The 27,944-nt window shown below is 43.1% G+C and overlaps 1 protein-coding gene and 1 pseudogene across 2 annotated transcripts; one reads left to right on the forward strand and one right to left on the reverse strand.

The window, feature by feature from the left end:
* Positions 1-151: 151 nt before the first annotated feature.
* LOC112540552 (neuropeptide FF receptor 2-like) lies at positions 152-14,965 on the reverse strand (annotated as a pseudogene). Its single transcript, XR_015795856.1, has 3 exons — positions 14,812-14,965; positions 3,426-3,585; positions 152-1,400 (listed from the first exon to the last, which is right to left on the reverse strand). The product of XR_015795856.1 is annotated as a neuropeptide FF receptor 2-like (transcript).
* EIF4EBP1 (eukaryotic translation initiation factor 4E binding protein 1) lies at positions 13,605-27,924 on the forward strand. Its single transcript, XM_025166228.2, has 3 exons — positions 13,605-13,850; positions 24,888-25,058; positions 26,916-27,924. Exons 1-3 carry the CDS (start codon positions 13,688-13,690, stop codon positions 26,945-26,947), a joined length of 366 nt encoding a protein of 121 aa, XP_025021996.2. The 5' UTR covers positions 13,605-13,687; the 3' UTR covers positions 26,948-27,924.
* Positions 27,925-27,944: the final 20 nt, after the last annotated feature.

Genomic DNA, 27,944 nt, shown 5'->3' on the forward strand with positions numbered 1-27,944 from the left:
CCTCTGGCCAGGATGAAAAACTGGAAATGCTGTTTAGTTGCAAAATCTGCTTATAGGATCAGACAGGACTGAGAAATGAGCGTTGAGTGCTTCTGTTGGTCCGTTTCCCTTTGAGTGCTGCGTAATTAAAACACACTTCTTTGTTCCTTTGTTGAAAAGAAAAAGTTTAATTCAAATATTAACAAGGATATAATACATTCTTATTGCTGAAGAACAGATATCTATTTATATTTCTAGTGTTATACACTAAATTGGGAGGCCATCCCACATGAACATAAAAGTTCACAATACTTGATGTTTTAATACATTCCAAAAACTGGGATTATAACCAAGCAGAACGTATGTCACCTATAATGACAAATCTAGCCATGTTAACCATCCTATGGATTTCAACTCAAAATCTGAGACTAGACCCTGTGACTTAGTGTTCCAACTCTGGAATTTTTGTAAACCATCTCAATACATTTGCTTAAAATTATCTAGCAATACCAACTGTGTTTACATTGGTCAATTACAGGTGTCCTTCTCCAGGACCAGGGCCACTTCCATATAGACCACATATAAACAGGTGGGATAAGTAATGCAATGAAGGAGCAGGAGAAAAAGTGAAAACTGAATGGGAAAGACTGGGCTCACAATTTAAAAAAAAAAAGCAAATTCTGTCCAAATTTGTTTTCTCCTAATTGTAGAGCAAAGCTTCCACAATGTGAACATTTCAAATGAACTATGAATGTACATCTGTCCTAACGTTCCCATACAGATCTTCTGCAGATGAAGCAGAGCACATGATCCTAATCAAATTTCTGCCAATTCATTCTTATCAGGCATCCCAAGCTTTGCTGATGTTGCTCAGGTATGAAATGTCATTGATCTCTTCAAGATGAATGAAGGCTTGTCCCTGGCCACATCTCTCTGTGGAACAGAAAGAACTTTGGGATGCAAATTCTTCAAGCAGATCAAACGTGAAAGCTCTCTAGCATTGCAGATTTTATTATGAGCATCAAAACCACTTGTACTAACATCTTCTCAGCATACAGTTCTAGAGAAACCAGGCATGGAGATTGAAGGCTGCCTGGAAGCCTTTCTTGAAATTCCCATTGAAGTAGTCGTAAATGAGAGAGTTGATACTATGGTTGGAGAAAGTTAGCCAACATGTAAAGGAGAATACTTAACCAGCCAAAATGTTGATGTTGCTGCTCACTCAAGTTGGCATAATCTGCGAGCAGCATTGGTGTCCACAGGGGTAGTGAGGAAAGCATGAAAAGCAGTACCTCTAGAACAAACATTTTGATGATCCTCAACCTCCTTCTACACATCACTGTGCTGCATTGATCCATACTTCTCATCTGGTTCTGACTCATTGTACCCAAGGATCTGTACAACTTGAAACCAATCCTGCCCTATGTGAAGACAATGAGGGTGAGTGATGCCGCATAGATGATGACAAAAAGCTCAATGGTACAGTATATATTTTGCACATTTGCACAATACACAGTTAAATCATTTTCTGATTGTCATCATAGACCATGTAGCTGTCCTCCTGCTGCACCACTGTGAGCATAACAATCTATAATTGGGTGGATCATGCTTTTGTTGGGATAAATCAGGTAAGTCAGTCCCAAGATGGAAGCATCCGATGGCCTACAAGGAGCTGAGAAACTACTACCTGAATTTCCCACAATGCCCTAGAATACTACTACTTTGGGATATTATGGGAAATTAAAATGGCAGCTAGATCCCACTGCTTGCAACCTCAGAGCAAATATAAGTCCTGGGCCCTGTTAGGCAGTATAGCCTTGGCAATTGTCCAAGAATACTAGATCCTGGTGCAAAAGCCCAACCACCACCATCTGACCCAGAACCCATGGACAATTGCTTTTCAGGATCTTTCACAGACAGGCCATGATGTCCAAAAGCTGAGACCAAGGCCCTCTACCCTAAGAACACTTAGTTGGCAGAGAACCTGCCAAGAAAGGTATTGCTTGATTTGCCATTCATAAAATAACTTCATAATTGCTTGAAAGAGAAGGGGAAATTCACCCAGGAGTCTAGAAAGAATGCCACTATACAACTAGCATTCTATTAGTACTCTGTTTGTCTAATGGGCTTAAATTAAGTAACTAATGAAAACAAAGGGCCCAGTATTCATTGCAGGTTGGAGAGTTGAAGGAGGAAGCTACTGTTCAGCTTTGTAATTATACTCCCGTTTCATAAGTTAGGGACATGTGATTCTTTATTTGGGTTTTCTTCCTGAATTCCTAATTAGAAAAAAGCATACATCTTTATTAAGGAGGAAGGCCATTTTGGCCATTGCAAGCTTTCTCAACAGTTCAAGGAAGTGCATGGAAGACAAAGGCAGTGTGGCAAAGTGTTTTCTCTTCCTACAAAGGCACTTGAACAAGGTGGTTGAGGGGAAATGGAAGAGATGTGCTGCAGGCAAAAAAATGGATTTTGGAAGGACCCAGGGTTTCTGCAGGTTGTGAGCCAAATGGAGCTGCTAGAATAAAATTTGTAGATAAGGCAGTGGTGTCATTTGAATGGCTTTATCTGTATATTTCAAATTCTGCACTTTGTAGATAGAATCCCCTACAAAGGAAATGAGCATCATGAGAGCAGTGAAAGAATCAAAAGAAGCATGAATATATCTGGCTGTTTAAAGATTTTAATCTGTTTTACTCACATCTCAAAATAAAATTGCACCACTTCCTGCAACATCATTGACCACCAGGACCTGGATAGTTTCTAAAGCTCACCTACCATATATAATCTGAAGCACAGGGATTGTGAGTTCAATTCCTTGAACCCCATTGAGTAAGATCTGACTTTTTATCTCTGAGGCTTCCTAGTAAGGATGAAATGGGTCACAGGCTGCCCCCTGATGGTTAATGCAAGTGAACACAGATTGATTGGGTAAATGCTAGAATAAGCTCTTTTTAAAACAAACAGAATTTGTAAAGAATTATCTATTTATTTATTTTTGTTACCTTTTTAGCAAATCTGTTGCTTTAAAATGGAGGGTAATTGTTGATTGGATAGGAAGGATCAGGAAAAGAAGAAAAGCTATGTAGTGATTTTGAACTGGAAGCCGTAACAACCCATTTATGGGACTTCTTCCCACAGGGCATGCCCTTGGCCTCATCTAGGCTGATTTTCAGTGGGCCTTGAATAGCCATTTATTTCATAATATTGGACTGTTTTGATGATTTAGTAGTTTAGATACTACTATTTTGAAAATGGATTTTAGCAATTAAAAGAAAAACGTTTTAAACGCTAAAATTGGTCTTATGTAATGCTGATTGGCAGCTCATGATTTCTTTAAGTCAGCCACTGGTGTTTGACAAAAGAAGAATAATGAATGCATAGATCTACCTTTAAAAGTTGTTATGTGGATCTATAAGGTACTACAGGGAAAGATTTAGACTCACCTTCCCTCCGTACTGAGACTTGGTCCTGATGCAGACCTTATTTCTGCAACTTTTTGCTTTACTTTTCTCCCTCTTCCTCCTCTTCTTTCTCTCCTTATTTGCAAAATATCCAGCCACACTCAAGGACTTTACTGTATTGCCAAACCTCATCTTCCTTTGCCTTTGGAAACAAAAGCAACATTGTGGCTGAATCCTGGGTGTTTTTTTTTTTTCCTTCAAAGTTAACTATTAGACGTTGTCTATCTGAAAGATCCTCAATCAATCTACATTGAAGCTTACCTGGTTAGCAAACATATTCAGGAATCCAGAACAGGAGATTTCCTTAGAGTGGGAGATGGAAAGGAAGCATTAAAGTTATTGCTACGTCTCATGGATTGTTGATGGATGAAGCAAAACAGACACTAAAACCTAGAAAACGTATTCTTTCTCTCTTGCTTCCTCCTAGGCGTCCACATGCTCACCCAAAGACTGCATTCATGGTTTCAGAGAGATGAAAAACTTCACTTCTATTTCCATAATTCTCTTCAAATGGTAGGTACACTTAAAGATAGATTTTTGGCAAATTGTGGATACGTTTCCATTACAATTTCTTACCTGCTTTCCAAAGTTACAGATTAGCAACCTTCCTCTGTGGCTATCCAAAAACTGACTGATTTAGGGGCTAATGTTCTCCGTTTCTCTCTCAAGGAGAGGAGACAGATCTAAATTAAAGCAAAACAATAAAATATCTAATCCCCACTCTCCTTGAGGCTGGAGAAGAGTGACTGAGAGGTGAGCAGGAGATAATCTGTTGCAAAATGGCTGAAGGGGGTCTGTGTTCCTTCCCAGGGTTACATTTTATAATCCCTGCCCCTGCCTGATGTATTGCAAAAGAACATCGTCAATATTCTTGCAAGAACAAGATTGCAAAAGAACACCATTAATTAACAGCACTAAGGTTCTAGAAGTCTCTCAAGGCCTGGCTGTTTCATCAGGCCTGGGGATCCCAGAGAACCGGTGACATTCTAAGATGGCTCCATCGCTGTGGTTAATATTCACTTTCTCCTGTGCCTTGTGGTTTATATATTTTAATAATCACTGTTTTATATTTTAAATAAGGATTGTTTTTATGCATTTATTGTTTTACTCAATTGGTGTATGCTGCCCAGAGTGACTTTTTGTGAGATGTGTGGCTATATAAAGTTGATAGATGACAGATAGATAGATAGATAGATAGATAGATAGATAGATAGATAGACAGACAGACAGACAGACAGACAGACAGACAGACAGACAGACATCCATCCATCCATCCATCCATTACAGTACAACAATGATGCTACAGGAGCTTCAAAATACAGAAAGTGGCTAAAAGTGTTTAAGGAATGCATATTCATTTACGTATGTGTGTGTCGCACATTCTATTTCTCACTTTCTTTTCCACTTATTAAATACATTTTGATATATTTCAGCAACTGTCATTTTTTGCATAGCTATTTCTCTTCTTTTTTTAATCATTACAGCCCACCAGTTTATCCACTGGCAGCAGGTTACAAATATTATCTCCCGTCTCCAACAAACACACAGCAATGTTATCAAATAAATAAGCCAGCTCTATATTTTTGTTCCCCTTTTTTACTTTGGGAAGCTATGGGGCACGTCTGAAGGTCATGAGGGAAGTAATTTTCTTTCTGTCACGAGGCTTTTATTTTTGAACTGTTGATGTTGCAATTTTTATGTGATTGCTGAACAATATAGATTATTGCAGATCCCCTTCACCAATTCCTTGGTAAGGAAATGGGAATCATAGTGGTTTGGCCTGGGAAATTTAACAATTATATTCACAGACAGCATTGCCCAGATGAATGAGATGCATGGGGAGATCGCTTTCATTCCTTTGATAATGGACTTGTGGTTTTATATAGCTGCCCAGAGTAATTTTCTTTGGAAATACGGATAGGGTTAGGGAGGTCAAAGACACACACACGGACATGTCTGTTAAGAGCTGTTAGTCATGAAGACTCAGAATTATGTATCTCCAAATAATAGTTGCGGGGAAAACAATAGGATTGAATGTGTCTCCATCTTCTTCCCATGAGCAATGGTGACTGTGAGATACAATATTCTAGACTAAGGTGGACTTTGGCCCAATCCAGCATGATTATTCTTACACACTTATGAACCCTTTTATGGAAATAAAGTGTGAAGCTTATTTTTTTAGTTACACTGCTATCCTCCCCACGCTTTAAGCTTCCATTACACCTGCTCCTAATAGAAGACCTTAACATTCCCTAGTTTATTTTTCTAAGAGACCATCTGTTTGGAACATATCCAAACTTTTCACAGACACTATGTCAAATTTGAAGGCTGTCTGTATTTATGCCACTGGGAGACATAATATGATTCTGAAATGGAGAATCAGGATTCGGGGGGTGGGGGTGGGGGTTTACAAACTCAAACAATTCAGAACTCTCCAAACCAGGACAGGGGGTACATTCAACTTGAGCTAAACAGAGGGGTGTTAGTACGCCCAGTTCAAGCCAATAACTGCTGCCTCTTTAATTCTTGGACTCTGTCCAGGGTCCTGAAGTGTCCACAGACTTTCAGAAATCCTGAAGCTGACTGACCAGCTGATCACTCTCTCCTTGCTCTAGACCTCTAACCTCTGATTTACCAGTTCTGGGCTCTGCTTTACTAGGAAAATACACACTTTTAAAGAAGTTAACTATCGACTAACTCCATCCTACATAGCCTAATAGAAGTTTCCCCAACTTGCCACCCTCCATTTCTGTTTGTCTGGAACATGGATGGGCCATCTTTTGATGAGACGGAATCTACAAGCTGGGATTAAATCATGGCATCAGCTGGGGCAAAAAGACTCACAAAGGCTACTAAGTTTTAGATTTGGCCATCCCTGTAAGCTTGTTAGAATGACAGAATTGCGCTTCACAGAGATGGAGGAGGAGGAGGAGGAATAGGAGGGGAAGGAGGAGGAGAAATTTCAGACAGATTTTCTGATAGAACAGACTTCGTGGATGAGTCCTCTTCAGCAATTTGATGGCTTGCCACATGAGGGAGCAGCAGCAGCTTCTGAAGGATACCAACCCTACCGAGCAAGTCTTGTTATAAAAAGATGAAACCATCATAAATACAATCCAAATGAAACCAGACCCACAATCATTATGATAAAGGAGGATAGAAATGGTTAGTTATTGTTAGTTAGTTAGGATCTAGCTTCGATACTAGGGGACAGCCTGCAGTGTCACAGAAAAGATGAATGGTCTGAAAACTTCTTATTTTCTGATTTTCGTTTAAAAAAAATCCTTGCCATCTCTCATCATAAAGAAACTGATATTTATCTGCATAATACAGAGGTGGGTAGGGTGAGCAGAGATGGAAATGATTGTTCTTTTTTTCCTTTTCCTTGCCCCATCTGGCTTTGTTTTCTCTGCCATCTCTGCTCTTTTGTGTTGTTTTGGGGTTTTTGTATTGTTCCTTGTGTTTAATGTTTTTAACAACTACTAGTAGTATGCTTTATTGATTAGTCAATTGACCAGATCAAAGAATGTTTTTAACAATTTGTAAACCACCCAGAGTCACTGGGAGTTGGACGCATATAGATTTCATTACTGCTGCTTATTTTTCAAGCGACATAGGAAGAATTGGAGAGAGAGAGATTCTTGCTGTGCAAAACAAACAAACAACAAATTAGTCACAATTCCAAGTGAGCACAGGAATTACTTCTGATCCTGCTACCAATAGTTTAACTTTGGGCTATAACAGCACTTACAACTTGACATGTTTTCTTTGTGTTTTGAAATGTGCTGTTGGCAGAAACCATGTTGGCATGAATTCCCAGGTTCAACCCAAGAGGTCACCAAGCAGGACTAGATTCCTGTTTATAACTCTGGAGAATCACCACAGGTCAGGAGTGAGCTACTTCTGATCCTGGGATGTTCAGGGAGAGCCCTGCACTTATCAGGGTGTGAGAATGGAGGTAGCTCCTGGAACCCACATTCACCATGCTGCTGAAGTGTATGACCTATTAGAGTCAAGAAATAGGTTTAATCTCAGTTCTGCCAACACAGATGAGACCCTATCCACTTGGATTAATTGTGCCACCTACTAAGATTTTCAGACTCCCCCCTCCATTGAAAAGGATAGCCTCAGCTCTCAAAAGTTTGCCCACCACTGATTTCCCCCCTATAAATCTTGATACACCAGTGCTGTTATTGGTTGTGTTTGCATGTCACAATCCATCACTCGGCTATCACCCCAGGGGAATTACTTATCCCTATATGCCAAGAGCACATGATCACAGATATCTTAGTCAAACAGGGAAAAAGGGAAATTTTAGACCCTTCCTCCAACATAGATCAGGAACTGTCAACTGGTGGATGCAGGAAAAGTAAAACAGAGAGAGATGATAGATAGATAGATAGAGAGAGAGAGAGAGAGAGAGAGAGAGAGAGAGAGAGAATAAAATCAACTGGGATACAGTCAAAAGTGCTGGCATTTCCATTTTCAGCAAATTCACTTAAACATATTCTTAGGCTTCCCCCAGGAAGGATACAAGAACCAAAACCATCAAAATATCAAGACATTTTCCAATTGCTAAGGGTGGCTTTTTCTTTTGATTTGATGTGCCACTTGGTCAACTTCCTCTTTGCTTCATGTAAAAACACTTTACCTCAATAGTGTCTCCTTCAGGACTCAGCAGGAAAGAAAAGGACACAGTCTTGGGCCAGCTGAGTCACACTGATGTAACCATTCCCTTGAGTTACAAATGCCAACTTGTGGCCATTCTTTTATCAGCCACAAAAATGCCAATGACACAGTGAGACACACACAAATGGCACAGACCACACCAGATTCAGAGCTGTGAGGTAGACCTTTAGACCATTTGCATATTCAGTTCATCTGTTGGAGAATTTTTCTTCTCCTCCTGAAGATTCATGGTGTCAAGCATTGGAGAAACAAAAAAAGGGAAGGGAAGGGAAGGGAAGGGAAGGGAAGGGAAGGGAAGGGAAGGGAAGGGAAGGGAAGGGAAGGAAAGGAAAGGAAAGGAAAGGAAAGGAAAGGAAAGGAAAGGAAAGGAAAGGAATGGAAAGGAAAGGAAAGGAAAGGAAAGGAAATGGATGAAGGAAAGGAAAGGAAAGGAAAGGAAAGGGAAGGGAAGGAAAGGGAAGGGAAGGGAAGGAAAGGGAAGGGAAGGGAAGGGAAGGGAAGGGAAGGGAAGGAAAGGAAAGGAAAGGAAAGGAAAGGAAAGGAAAGGAAAGGAAAGGAAAGGAAAGGAAAGGAAAGGAAAGGAAAGGAAAGGAAAGGAAAGGAAAGGAAAGGAATTTTCAGATAGCAAAGCAGAATGGTTGCAGTACTGTCTTGGGCATACAGCATCTGTATGTGTCCTCCAATGATACAACTGTTTCTTTCACATTCACAGGAGGAAAAAAAAAACCATGGGCATGCTGATCTGGTACAGGGTAATCCCAAAGAATGTTTATTGAGGTGTCAACTCAGTGACTGTGTTCACATTTCACATTAAGTCACACTGTAGCTGTTTAGTTGTGGCTTTGCATGTTGTATGAACTAACCATTGTGCTTTCTTAAACCATAGTTAATGGATTAAGATGCCAATTGTGGATTATTCAATAAAACATAATTTAAAAATGGTTTAGCATGAACCATTTACCAGCCTTCATTGACATGTACTAGAACTTGCAGCACTAGGTTTATAATGTGGATCCCCCAAATCAACATACTGGGGATCTCCTTAGTTTCTCCCACATCACTTCTTGCCAACATTGATCCTGCTCCTCTACCTTTACTGACACCCCTAACTCCTTAACCAATAGTTAAGTTGGAGAAAAAGATGGGGCTGGGATTCAAAGTTGTTTGGAAGTCCCACTGGCCCAGTTTATAGAATGCACTAAGGCATAAGGTGGCTTGATTTTGACTCAACAGGTTATGCCCTCTCTACCAGTGTGATTTGAAAACACTGGCTTATGGTTTAGGGTAATGTGTGAATTTAGCCAATTGTGGTTTATTTAATAAATCACATTTAAACAAACCATGATTTAGCAAAATGCCTGGAGCCCATCGCTGCTCACCAGGACAGTGTGTCCCCGACCTGTTGAGTATCTAATTAGCAGGTTAAGTTTACACTGTGTTTTCTTCTCCTTGATGTTATCAAGGGAAAAGACCATATGGCAGATGTGATTCTTCCATGCCTCTCACTGTCACTTCAACAGGTGAATACTTCACGCTAATGCAAGGTCATACTGCACAAAGGCTTCTGTTTCTGCCATACCTCCATGAAGGAGGAGCAGGAGAAAAGATGTGGCTGTAAAATCTCACACCACATAGTTTCACAACTGCTTCTAAAAGCCACCCAAGAAGGCCGCCTCAGGAATAATAATAATAATAATATCATCCCCCATGACCAAAGCCAGGCCACAGATGTAAGCTGAAAGAGTAAATACATTCTTAATATCAATAAGCAGCATAAGAGGGGGAAAGAAACTATTGACTTGCCAAACTATTAAGAGTCTCCTTGGGGGATTAAACTGAAGTTGCAGAAACTGGGGAGAAGGAAAGATCATCAAGTAGCATATTATGATTCATCCTTTGGCACGTTCCCCAACAGTGCTGATAGAGTACAACATAAATCCAGTTTTGTAACAAGTTTAATTTTCTACCGTAACTCTTCTGGCTTCTGAATACACATTATTGTATTCTTATTGCCCATTTTTTGTAGGACATAAAAGGTTCTTTGCCCTACCCATTTCCCCACCTAACAGCCCTTTGAAACAGACCTTGGCTCAAGATTACCTAAGACTTGGATTAGTTTCAAAAGTTGAAGCCACAGTTCCTCTGTCTAACACATTACTGACTTTAATGGACCTTCAAGCTTTTTTTTTAACATCAATAAAGTGAAATATCCAGGTTATTAATTTCTACATTAATTGCATCATTCTGTGCTTTTTCTTTCTGTACTCCACATGATACTGTACATTTAAAAATATAGGAATAACCCTGTTGTATCAAGTTCAATGGAGGCTAACCAGATGCTATGACCCTGTTATCTTTTCTTATACAGAGGAGTGTAAATAACGTTCTCAGCCAGGAACAGTTAAGCGCTGGCCATATACAGTTAATTGCAGGATCCGATAACACAGAACAGAGCAGCTGATCATTTAAAAAAAAAAATAAGGAGAGTGCTAACAGTAAGATGCCTTCACTTCGTCATCTCACCAGTATGCTATGACTGACAGTGCAGTTTGCAAACACATAACTTGGGCATTGTATTTTTGTTTACAGTATTTTGATTCTTAGGCAGATTTTCTTCTTTTTCCCCCCCACCTCAGTGGGTATTTTATTTTATTTTATTTTATTTTATGAGATTATCATCCATCCAAAGTCCTTGGGATGGAAATAAACAAACAAATAAATAGTCAAGACTCTTTATGAACAAGCTCTAAAGCCCTGTCCTCTTCTTACACCATTCAAAATCTTGCCCATTGGTTCCAACTCTTTGCTTCCTCTTTTTCACCAACTGCAATATCCCCTTATTCCATGAGAGCTAATTTACTCCAGAACTTTTGATGAGGCACTTTCTGAAAATCCCAGTATGTAATACAGCATGGACAGGACTATCTCTGCCCACATGCCTGACTGTCCAATCAGTGTCATCTGAAAATGAACATGATCATAACAACTTCCATCATTCGATTTCTGCTTCAAAGGAGCCCTTGTGTGTGTGTCCCAGAAAGGGATTAAAGAGAACAAAGATTTCAAAAGCTGCATGACAGGAAATGAATGGTACATTAACTTCTGCAGGCAAGAACAAAAAGTCTATTATGATGAAATAAAATTAAAAGGATTAAGAGAGCAGCATCAACAGGCAAGGGGTACATCAAGGGTAGCCCCCATGACTTAAGGGAAAGCAACATGGGAAACCCATGAGTTTACTAAAGGAATGTGCCCAAGAGACAGGCCTTGGGTCTAGCATAGTGAAATGAGATCACCAAGTCTGAAAAGGGGAGAGTAACCTTTAAGTAACTTGAAATAAGACAGTGCCTAGCTCCTCAAACCAGCTGGAGGAGCAGAAGCCAGGAACCTACCCCACCAATCCAAAGGAAAAGATCTCCTGAATGTTGAAGATTTTCAGTCATCCAGGTGGAATTATGTGGAGGTTGAGTCATGGCAACTGGACTTCTTTTCGTTTGGTTTGATCCTTTTTGGTTTGGTTTGGTATCAAAAGAAAGAGAAGTCCCGTAGCCATGACTCAGCCTCCAGAACTTCTCCTGAAGTTTCTTCCCCCACCCCCACCCCCACCAGAACTCACTCAGTTTGATGAACCGGTATTGCTTCTACAGTTTCATTCAAGGGAGAAGACCAATTATGAGAAATTAGGATGTGCAAAGAGGAGTATTGACTGATTAAATGTATGCCCTGCCTTCATTCCAGAAGTTTAAGGCCATATACACAGCACCCGCTTCACCCTTTTTGCCTCACAACCATAACCACTTTGTGAGGCTGGGGTGAGAGAGTGACTGGTCCAAAGCCACCAGTAAATTTCCTGAAGGTAGATTAGAATCTGAGTCTCCCCAGCCCTAGTCTGACACCTCAGCCAAGGGTTTCTCAACTTTGAGAACTTTAAGATGTGTGGACTTCAACTCCCAGAATTCCCCAGCCACCCAAGGTTGAGAAACACTGCCTTAGCCACTATATCCTGCTGGCTCTTACACTTATTTAATTACCCTTTGGCCAAGGGTTGTGAGTTGCGATCTTCCCTTTCACTGTGTAGTCTACAGCCTCCGTGGCTTTCCACATTTCCATTATGTTCCAAGGGAAGTCTGCAGAAAAACATTCTTACGGGAGGCCATTTTCAGCAGTGGTGCTACTGTCACCAAAAGGAGAAGGCCCACCCTTGAGAATTTCTGCTTTCTCTGCAGACGTTCAGAAAATCCAGCCAGTTGCTTTGCTCATCCGTTGGGCGGAAGACTTCACAGAGTCATTACGCCCTGCTCTAATTGCAGTCTTCCTTGGCTGTTGCTCTGGGAACTAAAAGCAGCAAGGCTTTCTGGTTTCACCCATCAGCCCCCCAAAACTAAGAGTGAGACACGTGCTATTCAAGCAAGATCTCCGCTTCCCTCAGGTTAGATATATTGTAAATGAAGAAAGGCTCCCTTGAGTCACACTCTGGTTCTGGTGAGCTAAGTCCAGGCAGTTTTCTTGACAACCCGCTTATTATTTCCTCCTTCCTGGTTCCCCCCCCATTTCCTAATCTCATCTACAGCCTTAGAATCTCCTGGTGGTCTTCCATCCAGTCCAATCCGCTCTCAGATCCACCTGCTTACAGTTTTTCCAGTAAGGCTAGAAATAAATATCAGCATGCTTTGAAGCAGCAGTCTTTCTGTCTTTCCTCTCTCGCGCGTTCTGCCTTTTTAGTCTGAAAGCCGGCGTGCCCTTTCCTCCTCGCTGGACTGTTCTGGGTCTCCACCCTGCATCAAATCAGTTTCTTCAACCGACTTCGCTCCACAGACCACAAGTTCCAAGTTCCCACAAATGCGCTAAAGAACCCAAACGATCGCACTAGGTCCCGTGGGAAGCTAGATTTCGTAGAAGCCAGTAAAGACACAAGGACCCCCCTGAATAAACAGCCACCCTCAGCTGGGGTGAGTTAGTTCTTCTATTATTACATTTATATGCCGCCCGTCTCCCCGCAGGGTGACTCTGAGCGGCTTATAAGTCAGGCGGTTTCACACCAGCTGCAGGACCGTCTTGGGGCCGTCCGTGGCTTCTGGGCTTTGCTCCTTTTCCAGGGAAGCCCTTCGGAGTATGCCAGTGGCAAAGTGGCTCTTTAATTAGCGGCTTTTTAGCCTGTGTTCTGGCTTCGCCCTGGGCCGGGCCAAGGCAAATGGCTGACCAGACCGCCCGCCCGCTGCAACGCCTGCCAGAACTCCTCGCCCGGCTTCACAGGAGCTGCGGGGCGCTTCGCTCGTCCGGTTTGCTGACTCCGACCCTGCCCGACCACCCGAAAGAAAAGGGGCGCCTTCTTTGGCATGGGGGGCCTCTCCCGCGCCCCGCAGCCAGCCAGCCGCGTCTCCCCCCCCGCGCGCCGGTCCCTGGGAGCGGCGAGGACTACACTTCCCAGGAGGCTTTGCGCGGCCCGAGCGCGCAGGGGGCGGGCGGGCGCTGCGCTGCGCCGCGCCGCGCCGCGCCGCGCCGGAGGCGGTTGTCTCCCGAGAGGAGCGCGGCTGTGAGCGTGTCTCTCCCCGGCCATGTCCGCCGCCTGCTGCCGCCCGCATCCCGCTGCGGAGCCCACGCTGGGCAGGGACATCCCCGGCCCCAACAAGCGGCTCGGCTTGGCCGAGGGAGTCGCCCTGCCTCCGGGGGACTACAGCACCACGCCCGGCGGCACCCTCTTCGGAACCACGCCTGGCGGTGAGCGAGCGAGGGAGCCCCGCAGGGGCCTCTGAGCATGGGGAGAGTGCCCGGAGAGGACGGGAGGCCGCCTCTGAGCGTGCAAGGAGCGCCCAGAGGGGGTGTTAGGGGTGCCTAACCTGAGCATGGAGGGAGTGCCCGGAGGAGAGGAGAGGTGGCTTTAAGAGTGCCTCTGGGCATGGAAGGAGAGCTACTGGAGGGGTGGAGAGGTGGCGTGCCTCTGAGCGTGCAAGGAGCGCCCAGAGAAGAATAGAGGTGTTAAGGGTGCCTCTGAGCATGGAGGGAGCCCCCGGAGGGGAGGAGGGGTGGCTTTAAGAGTGCCTCTGGGCGTGCAAGTAAAGCCACCGGAGGAGTGGAGAGGTGGCGTGCCTCTGAGCGTGCAAGGAGTGCCCAGAGAGGAAGAGAGGAGGTGTTAAGAGTGCATCTGTGCATGGAGGGAAGGGAGCAGGAGAAGAGGCTGGAGCGCCAAAGGAAGGTAAAAAAAACTAGCGTTGGGCTGCCTCTGAGCACGGACAGAAGGGCAGCAGGGAGGAGGAAGGGAAGCGTGTTCCAGGCCTGGGTAGGAAGAAAGCGGGCTGGCGTGCCCCTGAGCATGGAGACGCTGCTGAGGGAGGGGTGAAAAGCAGCGTGATGCAGTCGTGCTTCTGGGCACGGATGCCGGCCTGCAGGGAGAAACAGAAGGTCGGGTTAGGGCTCCTTGTGTGCATGACGTGAGAAAAGGGGTTCACGGGGTTTGCTCCTTTCTAGGCACGCTGTGAGGTTTCTGAGAAGGCACAGAAGGCCTTTTCCAGCTGGGCAGGGCCAGGAGTCCGGCAGGCCTTGGGCTTGCCAGCTGTTCTCCGCCCGCTCAGAGTTTTCAGTTTTGCCAATAAACCCTGGGATCCTGCCTGGGTAGGAAAAAGGGGGACCCACCCCAAGCGGGAACACCAGAATGGGGCTAAATCTGAGACAGGGATCAGACCTGCTTCTCCTGGCCTCCGTGGAAAAGGCTGGCATTCTTCGCCACCGCTGGAATTAGGGTCCTTAAGAGGTGGCATATCCTTTGAGATGGGCGTCCAAGGGCTAGGCCTGCTTTGTCAGGTGCATGAAGTCTCCCCGTTTCTCCATAACTGAGTCCAGAGGCTGCAAAAAAAAAGGGAGTGGAGTGGAATATTCTTACTTTTCTAAAGGGAATCTGGGTGACGTGGATCAAGCGTGCTGTAAGGGAACATCCCTTTCTGTTTTCCTGCTGGAAACCACCTTTCCTCTGAAAGCACTCCAAACTGCCAGGGGAAAAATATCCTGTCTGAAACTTGCTCACGGTTATGAGGAGCTTGGCTCAGAGCACACTGTTTACCTCCAACTTGGTACCATTTCAGGTTCAGATTAATTAATACTCAGATTCCCAATTGCTCCCCTGAATGCTTAACAGTACAGAACATTGGCCAGGGAAGACAATGATGTGCTTCAGAGGTAATTTGGAGTAGTCGTTGAATCCTTTTAAGGTCTTTAGCCTTTTTATGTATATGGTCTCTTTATATAGTTAGACTTTTTAGCTAAATTAATGTGGATATTTATATTTTTAGCTGTTTTGGGGATTTATTTTAATTGTGAGCCGCCCAGAGTCACCCTCTGGGGGAGATGGGCGGCGTATAAATTTGATAAATAAATAAATCCTGGAACCGTGTTCAGGAGACTAGCAATTAACCATGAGACCTTAGGAACCATCCTTATCCAATAGAAAAGGCATTTCCATTTGTGCCTTTCTGTGAGTGTCCTGTAAAAACAAGCCTTGCCCCAAAAGCTTTCTACCCCTGGCTTTGGTGCAGGAACCCTTGCACAGATCCCTGAGCTACAAACTCTACAGAATAGGCTGGCTTTTTTTTTTCCCAGTGTGAGAAGACGGATATGACATGCGTATCTGTACTTTTTAACTGCACTTTGACTGGACGTGTTGTGTAAAGGAGGGGTGAGAACAGAGTAGATAAATCTAAAATTGCAACATTTTGGTGGTGGGGAGCATGAGAACAAGACGTCTTCTCTGCCTGAGGCGTATTTAGGAGTGCACAAGTAGGAACTCTTCCAGGAGAGCAATATCCAATGCAGTAAAATAGTCTGTACTGTAGCTCATTTGCTTTCTTAAAAACAATCAAAGCCTGAATTAAAATGCATTTGTTAGAAGCGAGGCCCCTCAGAGCCACTAGATTGCTTCTTTGTAAATATTTATTTATAACCACCTCAGTTACAGTCTTAATGGTACTGGGTAAGTTTTTGCTGCTCCTGATTGTGAGAGTAGGTAGAAGGGGACTTGGATGCTCTGAGAGGCAGGCTGATTCATGCAATTTAAAGGTTTGATTCCTAATTACGGATTCAAAGTAGCGGACGCCTTTAAGTTTGGGTACGTTTAAGGAAGCTTTAGCGGGCAATCCAGTCTGGAGTGTATCTTGGGGGCTGGAGGGGGCACAAATAGCAGGTCATGTGAATCGGGCTATCAGTAACTGCGGCTGGAAAGAAATCACATGTATGGAGTTCTCAACTTGCAAGTTTTTGTCCAACAAAATGTGCAGCTTCGCTCAGCTCAAGTCTGGTGTGCCTTCTCTTCTGTCCTCTGATTCTTTAACATACTGAACAATATGTTCATGAAAGAGAGAATAGCTTGAAGTATTCAGGAGAGCAAAACTTGAGATACTATGGTGGGTACCGTGTTGGCACTTAAAGGGAAGCATGAATTTCAAGAGCAATTCTGCTTGGCTTCAGAAAAGAGGAATACTAATAATGATATATTAGACTGGTATGCCACCCGACCCTCAGTGACTCTGGGTGGCTCGCAACAAACAAAGAAATTACAGTAAAAGATAAAGATAAAAGATGGCAATCGTGACAAAGCAAGGAGGTCTCACTCTCCCTGGCCAAAGGCCTGGATGAAGAGCCAGGTCTTCACAGCTCTTCTAAACAACAACACAGTGAGGGTCATCTGGATCGGGGGGGGGGGGGGACCTTATTCCAGAGGTCAGGCACTGCTACAGAGAAGATGCACCTCCTGAGTCCCCATAGACGACCTTTAATCGTTTTCCAGTTTTTCCACGTGCAGGATTGTTTTCAGATCATATCTGCTGACATAGCCAAAGTGTGATAGAAGCAATTTTCCCTCCATCACTAAGCAAAATGTTCACAGACATAAATTTAAAATTCTTGAAATTGAAAATACAATTTCTATAGTGCAGCATTGAGTTTCAAGGTCTGGGCTCTTCCCTTTGAGTTTCTTCTGTTACTTAATCAACCAGTAGCTTTATGGCATTGTTAATACAAGCAAAAAAGACGGAAGGAAGGAAGGAAGGAAGGAAGGAAGGAAGGAAGGAAGGAAGGAAGGAAGGAAAAGAAAGAGAGAGAGAGAAAGAGAAAGAAAGAAAGAAAGAAAGAAAGAAAGAAAGAAAGAAAGAAAGAAAGAAAGAAAGAAAGAAAGAGAAAGAAAGAAAGGAAGCACAAGGGGTTCCTTTTATTTGACTGATAAGCATCAGCAGGGGAACTTGGATGATTTCTCAATCAAAAGTGTTGTTGAAAAGCCTGTCTGCTGTTGCAATCTGAAATGGTGCCATTAAAAGCTATTGTTGCTCTGTGGAGGAGGGTGAGTTTACAGCTGCTTTTCACTAAATCAAAAAAATCTGTGACCGATGTGGAAAGGCAGCATGAACGTACGGTCTTTTGATTTTCTATCTCCTTAATATTGAAACGAGCAGGTGTGGGGGGGGGGGGAATTTGGTAGAGCAAACTAACCTAGATAATAAGAGTTTTCCAAACTCCTTTGGTTCTTTTGAATAAAACTTAGGTGGGCCTAACATGGTGCATAATGGGGATTAGAGACACCATGCTGTGAGCATTTTGCTTCCCCACGTTTGTGTGCACAGTCCAAGGGCTGGTGTGAGATTTGCACAGATGCAGCAGGAGTCCTCATGCTGCAGGATTCTGGGGCTGGAAGGAGGCATGTCCAGCTCTGTTTGTTTTGCATTACATAATAGCTTTTGGCTGCCACACAGACTGCCTCACGAGGTAAGTGTGTTGTCATTTCTGGTGGCACCTTGATGAACTCCAGCAGGTAGCAAGTCATGTGTTACGAAGAGGTTCCAAGATGTGCAAAGCAGTTGTTTACTAAGTCAAACAGTTTAACATTGGAGAGGCCTTGTAAAAAAAAAAAAAAAACCTATGGTTGCTTGTTCTGTGCTTAAGCTTTTTGCATGTTGCATCATCTGCCACTCTGAGAAGTTATTTGAGCACATTGGTTCGATTGCAGAAAGTACGAATCAGACTGTTCTGGCAATGGAATTTTTAGTCTGAATGCAGCCTGGACATTTTCTTTCTTTCTTACTTTTTATTTTAAGTTTGGCCTTGAAGTAGAGACAGGTCTGAATGACATCCAAATACTCTATTTGTTGCTACAGCATCTAACACAGCTACCCTTCTGGACATGATACAGTTTGTGAAAAGTAATGGTGTCCCTGCTGCTCCTGGCTACCAGTCTTTAAAATGTAGAGAGGGTGAGCGGGTGTTGAATGCTTTTGCCTGTGACTCTAGAGCAGAAGAATGTCCATAATACCAGGAAAATGACTGCCTGCAGACTCTATTGAATGGTTGCTAATGATCCCCTCCACCCTTCGGGAGGTGAAAAAGAGAACAAAGTGTGGTGGAAGACAAACCGTCTGACTATAATGATCATGAAAAAAGCAATATTTGCTTCTTTGAAGTGTGCTCAGACCTAGCAAAGAAGAGAAATAATCCTGGGTCGTCTTAGAAGCTTTGCAACATAACTTTTCATAGTTTATAGCCCACTTGGTCAAACAGATGAAATATTAATGGTCCATTGGCACAGCAAGTATATTCCCACATGACAGAACCGGTGGTCGGGAGTGGAAGCAAAAAGCTTATGATTAACCCTTAAGTTAAGATTTTGACCTGTCTTCTGCGAACACAGTGAATGAACACAGGTCATCCCATTTCTAGACTAGCTACAGTGTTGGGGAGTAAGCCTTGGGAATGAAAAGTTTTTGCAGAAAAGGTATTCCTGGAGCTGAGCTAGAACACAGTGGGAGAGAGGTGAGGACTGACACACTGCTGTGAGGGACAGTTGGAAGAGACAACTGAGAAGGGACGAGGTCAGTTCGTGAGCTGAGCACTGGGGGAAGATAACCAATGATCATAAATCTGAAGATAGCACTGTTGTGCTGCCTATCAATCATGTTTTGTCCCTGGCCAAATGCAGAGAGGCAGATTGATCCACGTGCCCCTTACTCTCCTAAAAAATGAGTCAAGATAGTGATTTGCTTATACTTTCCCAAACCTTTCTCTTTCTAGCAGGTTGAGTTTGCATAATGCAAACTGCTAACTTGACTAAAACTTATTGTTTTCCTTCTGCTCTAAAGCTGAGCCTGGGAGAAGTGAGGACAAATGTGTGACTGAAATTGCCTCTTCGTATGTCCGATGGGGAAGTGTGGTTTCGAACGTGGCCGTTAAAGTCCCATCAGTTATGCCTTTTTCTTTTCAAGCCTTAATTTATTGAAATTGTCTCTCCTTGACCCAAGGAAGATCCCTCAGTCCTCAGAAGAAGGAACACGCCTTTGCTGCTGCCCAATAAGATCAATGGCTGATGGTCCTATTTGTGGTTTGTTTTTAACAGTCTCAGATTGCCACTGGGAACTTGGCCAGTATGACCAGTGTCCCAACATTTATGCTAATGGCATGGAGGGACCTGCTCATGACAAACATTTCAGCATGTGGTAGCCTTGGAAAAGTTCACAGGCTTGGCTTTTCTGAAGCCTGTTACAACCACAGCAGAAAAAGATTACACCCAGGCACAGTGGTAGTTGGAAGTAATTGGCTGTTTGGGGGCAAATGAGAGGTGAATCAAAGAAAGTAAGACTGTTTGTTAGCCCTTCAAGGTCGTTCCAGACAAGAAGCACAACTATGAGCGCTAACTCTGTTCTTTATTGTAAGCGTACATGAACCGAATCTTGCAAGACTGAAAGTATTTCTCCCCTCCTTTCCTTTTACTCTCCAATGAACTAGGGAAGGTCCCTTCTGAAATGCTTCCCACACCCCTTTTCCTTCTGTGGGCTGAGATACCTTTTTGCATGACAGTTGTCTAGTCTGCGGCTCTTCCTCCTGTCTCCCAAGGTGATTCCCACAGGCCATTACACTGTTCCCCTTTCTGAACATGCTATTAAGGGGGACCCACTATTGTCCAGGGAGACCTCCTTTTCATAAAGACTCAGGTCAACCTTCTCCAAGCCAGCATTGTCTAGATGGGTTGAGCCCCCTCTCCCAGAATATCCAGCCAGCATGGTGTTCTTCTGAAAAGACTTGGCCATTGCAAGCCAATGCATCTGGGAGCACCAGGTTGGCTTTAGATCTCCATGCAGATAAGAACATGTAGAGGTTGTAAAATAAGATGTGAATCTGTTTTGGGATGTCCGCTGATAAAAGAAACTTCCATCTGTTGTTTGCAGATGAAATTTCCCAACTACTGTTTCCTGCATGAAATGGCCATAGAATAAAATGGAATGCTTCACTGGGAGAAGCATGCTATCCAACATGCCTTCCTGAAGCAAACAGATGGCTTAAGCCAGTGTTGTCCAAACTTGGCCACTTTAAGATGAGTGGACTTCAACTCCCAGAATTCCCCAGCCAGAATTCTGGGAGTTGAAGTCCACTCATCTTAAAAGTGGCCAAGTTTGGACAACACTGGCCTCAGCAGTGTTTCCCAACCTTGGTAACTTTAAGATGTGTGAACTTAAACTCCCAGAATTCCCCATGGTGGTTGGGGAATTCTGGGAGTTGAAGCCCACACATCCTAAAGTTGCCAAGGTTGAGAAACACTGGCCTAGAGTATGAGACAGACAGATTTTTGTGGTGTATATTCTGTGCAACTTAACAAAGACGACAAAGAAAAAAAATAAAGATTCTGCACTGAATGAAGCCATATTGTTCATGGGCCGAGCAGCTGTTTTGCCTTCAGAAAATCTCTGGTCCAATATCTAGCATCTTTGTCCGCACATCATCTCCAAGAAAAACCAGATACTGAACTACCAAAAGCTGTATTAGAAACCTAAAACAGTATCCAGGAGCTGTAGTCTCTCCTTGTGTGGCTTGCAGAAAATCTTCAGTAAATTGGCTTGTCACCAAGGAACATCTTTGGAATCCCCCTTGGCAGAAGCGTAAATATTGAGACTGGCATTAACAGAACAGCACAACATGTTCCATATGTCCGATCCATACCTAGACGATCTATGCGTATGTTTTGTATGAATGCAATACAGGGAGATCTGCTTTCCAAAGAAAAAGAGCAAGAAATCCCATCCAGTAGGCCCAACTCTTTCCTGTTCTTAGAAAGCAGTTACCCAGGGAGTAAATGACTGAATGTCCCCCTCCCGCCCCCAGCAACTGAAGATATGTCAAAGCCCTCCATTTCTAACCCTGTCTGGCTATGTTTGGTTAAACAAACAAAACTCTGAGCATGTGGCTGAATATAAACTCAGGGATACAGACCTGCAGTGAACCCGTTATGAAACGTTCTTGTAATAACTGGTACAGTGACAACATTTCTAGGAAAACTGGCTTTGTTCTGCAGGCGTTCCAGCAGCTGGCAGGCATCAGAAGCAGCAAGACCGCTTGTCTGCGGACCCTGATTCACTGCTTTTTAATATCGGGTGGAGCTCTGAGCTGGTGATTCCCAACCGTTGAATTCCTCCCCACTCCACCCACCCCGTCTCTGGAAGTGCGCCAATTTCAAATGGCGTGGAAAACAATTTAGCTCTAGTTCCTCCAAACAGAGGATCTGGTTTTTCATCGTCCAACATAAACCATTTTTTAAAGTTGTTTGACAAGAAGGTTTGGTTGAAATATAACCAAGGAAATGGTGCTACTTGGCGGCAGTGTTTAGATAGTTAGAGAGAGCCGTGCTTCTTGGTATAAACGTACAAGCACGGCTCTCCTTAAGAGGAGAAGTGAGAATCCCAGAGCCTTTTGGATGCTGCTGGACTACAGCTCCCATAATACTGCCCTGGCCAGTGGGAATGACAAGAGTAGGGGCCACAGGTTCTCCAGCCCTCTTCCAGATGTTCATTTTCGCTTTCTGTCTTCAACATGACTGATGGTTGATTTGCATGTCAATGCAGTGCCTCTTTATGAAAGTGTGTGTGTGTGTGTGTGTGTGTGTGTGTGTGTGCGTGTTTCAAGGTCTTGCTTTTTGGCAGTTTTGGTTGCAAATACTATGAGTGATTTGTTGAAGGCCACCAAGAGAACTTGTGGCAGAGGGCCAACTGCATGCCATTTGCAAATGCCAGTGACATAAACCCGGTGGTCCTTTTGAGAAAGGCAAAAGGTGCCTCTGAGTTAGAGGATGTAATGGGCAGTGAGAACAACCTTGGGAGACAGAAGGAAGAGACGCAGCCTAGACAATGGTCCGATGAGAGAAATCTGAGTTCTGAGGAAAGATGGGGGTGGAGAAAGCGTGTCAGAAAGGACCGTCCCTCGTTCTCTGGAAAGTAGAGGCAGAGGAGGGGGGAATTTCTTTCAGACTTGTAAGATTCTCTTACTGTAAGCTTACAGTAAAAATAGCATTGGTATTCATGGTTTGGTTTCCTGTTTGGACTACCTCGAAAGGCAGACAAGTAGGCATCCAGTTCTTCAGTTCAGTTCAGTTCACCCTCAGACTGCCTCCTACCCTCACCACAAGATCCGGGGGTGATACTTCAGAGAGCATCCAGCTTTAGAGGAGCAGGTCAGGGCCTACACTCCCAAGAGTAGGTGGGCTCTGGCCAAAAACCAGGCAACTAAGCATCATTGCTTTGCATTTAAATATAAACGTAATTAAAACTGAGCTAATTTAAAGCAATTATTATGATTATCCTCATATTTTTAATCATCTAGTGCTTAAAAATCCAATTCAGTAGCAACTTTTTGAAGAGCACTGAGGGCCACACCAAAAGTCTTGGGGACCACAATCCCATCCTGCCTTTTTTTATTACTGAAATTTAATTAAATCTAAGGCACTCCTGAAACATTAACCCACACTTTGCTATATTGCTCTTATTACAAAGTTGCAGCTAATACCTCTCCATCTAGTCAGATTTCCAGGCCACCCAGATCCATTTTATTTACTGTCTGATCAATGTGGTTTGATTTCTCTGAACGTGGCTAAGTTTTGTTTCGCTATTTGTGAAATATGTCATAATTTGACCGCTTCAGTGTTAGAATTATTAAGTTTTATTATAGTCTTTACTTGCTGCCTCAGAATTTGTGGGGGGGGGGGGCTGTTTGTTTTTGAATCGGTCAACGACCACCATAAAGTTTACAAATAAGGCAAGTTTTCATGCTGCGGACCTGGAAGCTTGAAGCTGCTGGATTTAACATTAAGCCCTAGGGGAAAAAAGTCCTGATTTTCTTGGCTTGGGTTTTTAAGTGTTTTGTTCTTAAAAGTTATATTTGGAAGCTGCTTGGCCTGGCCAGTGTTGAATGCAAATTCTGAAAATATACGCAATTTTCCTCTTAATTCTCCGTCATTACATTTCTGCTGGAGGGCAATTGCACAGTCAGAAGGAATCCTGCTCAGAACTGAGTAGAAACATAATATTACTGGATGTATACTGAAAAAGTTTGTCATAATAGCAAATGGTGTGGGTCTTGACCGCAGATGTAGTGCAGGTGCGCTGAAGGTGAACTGAGCATATGAAAATGTCAAGTTCTTAAAACAGAAAAGAACGCATAGCCAAAATAAGCTGTAGTGATTCCTCTGCTATTACTGCGCAGTCTAATTTTTTAAAAGGAAGCCTTGCACTTTTTTTCTTGGTTCTATTGAAATGGCAAACGGATAAATTACATGCTGACGGTTGAAAATTTTAAAAAGCGTGTAGCCTGCTCTACGCACGGGTGAAGAGCTAAGACTGGTGGCTGTTCAGTACTTGATTGCCCTGATACAGAATATATATTTCAAAGCTGGAAGGAGTCAGTTTCTCAGCCCAGCCAGAGGACTTGCAAATGCCTTTGTTACTGCCTCTTTCAGAAGCAAAGTGAGGGTTGAGTCCAAGGCTCCTTCTAGTGGCCACACATAAAAATACCTGTCGCTCTTTGCCTGAGATGGGCGGTGACTAAATTTGAAATCTAAATAAATAAATAAATAAAATGGCAAGAAATGGACTTTGTCTGCTTCCTGCTCTAATGGTCTCCCTTGAGACCTTTCTCATGGTCGAGAATATCTGGAAAAGTTTGCGGCGCAGGAAAGGTAATTGAGACTCCTATGTGGTGGGATCGCCTCTGCCTTTCTTTTTTCTTGAGGGCTGGATGGCAAGTAGCTGTTCAAGAAGAACCAGCAATGCTGAATGACTGAGTAGACCCTGAAATAAGCAGAAGAACCAGATCCATTAGCAACCTTTGCACAGCCTCATCCATTGCAATTTTACAAAGAAGCGGGCACCTCATCCCTCGTTTTGCTTCCTTGCTTGTTCTGTTCTTCTGGCCTAAAAAGGGAAAACAAGGCTGATATGCACTCCTCCTTGTAAAACTGTCCAGACACACCTGCACCTAAGCAATGATTTTATGCTGCTCGCTTTTCAGTCACTGTTGCTAATCATGTGTGCTTCAGACCATTTATCATAAAGACAGATTTACTGGCCAGCTTTCATTGTTGTGGGAAACCATGGTTTTATGACCATGGGTTATAATGAACCTCAACAAATTTTGCAAGTCTCTGGGCTTCTGTGCATAATCCTTCCCTTTCCTGTTCTTTTATACTGCATTACAGGGATTCAGAAGTTTCTGCTTTTTAACGTAAAGCAACCTGGTTCTATCCAGTCTTAAAGAGCAAAGGAGAAAGACTAAGCTATGGTGTGAAAACAAGCCAAAATTGAACCCTGATTGAGAAGGAGAGCGATCCTTTGTGACAGAGGCTGTCAAATGTTAAAAGTACAGTCTAGATAATACAGCAGGTTAACTGGAATTTGTTTCTGAGTAAAATTTGGTTCCTTAACCCTCTGAGGAAAGTAGTAATTTATGGATATCTTTCTCTTTTAGGTACCCGCATTATTTATGACCGCAAATTTTTAATGGCGTGCCGAAATTCTCCAGTTGCCAAAACACCACCTTGCAATCTTCCAGACATTCCAGGTGTTACAAGTCCAAGTATGGATGAGCTCCAGACCGAGACCAACCTCATCCCTGCTGATGACGAGAAACCAGGCTTAGGTGTGTAGTCACCTGTACAAATTCCAGTGCGTGGTTGGTGGGTTGGGTTACAGACAATGACTTTCCCTGTGCCAAACAAACACAGTCTGCTCAGTTTTTATCCATCAGTCTCCATAAGCACCATAGATGGTCCACTGTGAGTCTTGGGTCTGCTGATCATGTGAGATTTCATGGGTACCGTGTAGCCCCATGTAGCCACAGGCCTAGGACTCCATGTCTCCGATGTCCTAAGATTACTGCTGCCAGGGGCACTGAGCCTATGAAGTTCCATTTAAATTTCCTGCACAATTCTTCATCAGTAACTGTATCAGTTACTTCAAAGAAAAAGGGCTGTTCTTTTAGTGCAGAATTAGCATCTGGGCCCACTGAAGCCTAAAGCCAGCCCTGTAGAGGTCACAGGGCATGGATGGTGGGTTGGGTTACCGGTGATGTAAGTCTAGGTCCAAACCATTATCTTGTGTTCAGAATAAGTTGGCCTGTGGATTCAGAATAATGCTGTACCTCAGGTTGCACATCTAAACAAATCACTGGCTCATGCTTTTCTCTATTTACCAGAGTCAGAATAGTATTTTGTCAGAGTAGAGTTTTGGGCCCTAAAAAGAGGATTGCCATAGCTTTAGCAAAAGAGAAGAGAGAACACTGAGTAATAAAGAAATGTAGGAAATGCGATTCAGTCAATGTGAGGTATAATTAATGAATATGTAGAGTTTCCTACGAAATGTGGTGATAGGTGGTTTAGATGCTAGGAAAGGAGATTAGATCATTATAGAGGAAGCGCAGCCCATCAGCAGCTTTTGATCGTGTTTCTTCCTTGTTCGGAAGCTGTGTATCTGAATACCAGAGATGGAATTTGCTTTGCTTTCCTGCTTATGGACATTCCATAGGCATCTTTCTGGAGGCTGTGAGGAAGGGCATGTTTGACAAGATGGGTCTTAATTTATATTTTTTCTTTATTTTAAACTTTTATATGCCCACTTTACAGCTTCCATCAAAAACCTTTATGTAACAGTACATTTCAGCGCAATAAATCTTATAGAGAGAGAGCCTATAGTGAATGAGATTTTTAACTGCTTAACGCTCTCAGGGAGTTTTCATTTTTTAAAATATTTTTTTATTAAAAGCTTTAAGGGGAACATAAAAACTAATACAAACTAATATAGAAGAAGAGGAAGAGGAGGAAAGAGAGAAAAAGAGAGAGAAAGCAAGGAGTTTTCAGAATATATTAGGATAGCTTTCATGTCAGAACTGTGGTTTGGTCCCAAGAGTGCTGGGTGTACATATGTTTTTTTGTTTTGCCTAAACAAAATAGGTCCTACAATTATAGATTGTGGTTGCAAATGAACCAAGATGAGACTGGTAAAGTTTCCTGGAATTGCTCAGCTCTGAGCGTCTTGCTAGACTGCTTTACCGCAGCAAAACAACTATTGAAACTAGTAACCAAAGATATTTTATTAAAGGGGACATTTTGTTCTCTGCTGGGAAGATTGAAACAAACTTTGCAAAGATTACAGGCTTATTCTGTCTCTGGACCGCCAGCTTTCAAAGCAATAATGCTATTGTGTGGTCCCTTGCCAGACTGGACTGTTGAATGATTATAAGTTGCCGACTACTATGTGTATGTTCCTTTTCCTAAAGTTGCACTCACTTTATTTTTTTTTTATATCTCATCACTACTTCTTGAAAAACATGTTATGCAAGTTTTTTTGAAATGACTGACCAGAGTTAAAACTGGAACGAGTAGAGCGTGATCCTTCTCTATGTTAAGGAAAACTTGGAGGAGCGATACTTTCAGTATACGTGGCATCCAGTGAATGCACATGAAACTGAGATTTCCTCAGTCGTTTCTGTCTTTCACAGGTGAAGAAGCCCAGTTCGACATAGATATCTGAAATCTCTCCTCTGAGAATAGTGGTGTTGTTTTATTCCTGATGAAGATGAGATACCAGTAACGCTTCCAGAAATGAGAGAGGCTTATAGAATAGCCCACGCTATGCAAAGCTTTTCAGGAGAAAAGGTTCATCGTATTTAAAAAAAAAAAAATGCTGGGAAGAAGAGGACATTTCTTTCTGCCTAAAGACTGAAAACACTGGTGGATTTCTCTCGTGTTTGGCTTCCGGGGAGGAAGGTTGCTGAAGAGAGGAGTGCGGTTTTCTGTTCCTGTGCCTCAAGTCCTAGTGCCTTTGTTCCATAAATGTCAGTTCTCAAGCCAGAGACTGATGCAGGGAGACACACGTAATCATGTTGGATGTAGGCTATTAATGCAGTAGCAGGTTATCTTTTATTCACTTAATAGAGAAGTGGGTGTCCTCTTATCCCCGTCAATTATATGTCCTCTAATCTCCTTCTTCTCACGAGGGAAGAGAAGCCAGTGCTCTCCTTTCTGGCCAAAGCTTTTCTATAGCATCAGCATCCAGCTGTGGGAGAAACGTAGCAGAGCGAGGAGGAACCTGGCCGTGAAAAAGAGTTGCATGCTCGCTCAATTGCTTTGCATTGCAGTTTTTCTTCTGATCCCATAAGAAGTTTAATGGTCTGATGAAATCAACTCATTTATATTTGTAGATTGTTTGATATCACCCTTGAAAGAAGCTTCATTTTCTTTTCAATTCTGAATGTGCTAGAGTAAGCAAATGCACGTTCTCTCTCTCTCTCTCTCTCTCTCTCTCTCTCTCCCCTCCCTCCCCCTCCCTCTTTCTCTTCAAAAAAAAAAAACCCCAAGAAAAATGTGCTTAAGGTGGGAAAATGTTGCTGTGGACAAGCAAGTAGCCTTGCAGGTATTTTTCTTTCTTTCCTTTACAGGACTACGTGTAGATCTGTACACATTCTTCACTGTACTTAAAACAAATAAACTGTTAAAATTGGCATATGACTTTTGGAGGAAGCTGATTG

Source organism: Python bivittatus, unplaced genomic scaffold (assembly GCF_059951505.1).
Source record: "Python bivittatus isolate LINGU-HERP-01145 unplaced genomic scaffold, Pbiv_v1 ctg000320_np1212, whole genome shotgun sequence".
NCBI lineage: Eukaryota > Metazoa > Chordata > Lepidosauria > Squamata > Pythonidae > Python > Python bivittatus.

Bases quoted from the DNA above. Each gene is read 5' to 3' on its own strand.
- EIF4EBP1 (XM_025166228.2), top strand. From the start codon at position 13,688: ATGTCCGCCGCCTGCTGCCGCCCGCATCCCGCTGCGGAGCCCACGCTG. The intron at 13,851-24,887 runs GTGAGCGAGCGA...TTTCTCTTTTAG, and splicing joins CTTCGGAACCACGCCTGGCG to GTACCCGCATTATTTATGAC. The intron at 25,059-26,915 runs GTGTGTAGTCAC...TGTCTTTCACAG, and splicing joins TGACGAGAAACCAGGCTTAG to GTGAAGAAGCCCAGTTCGAC.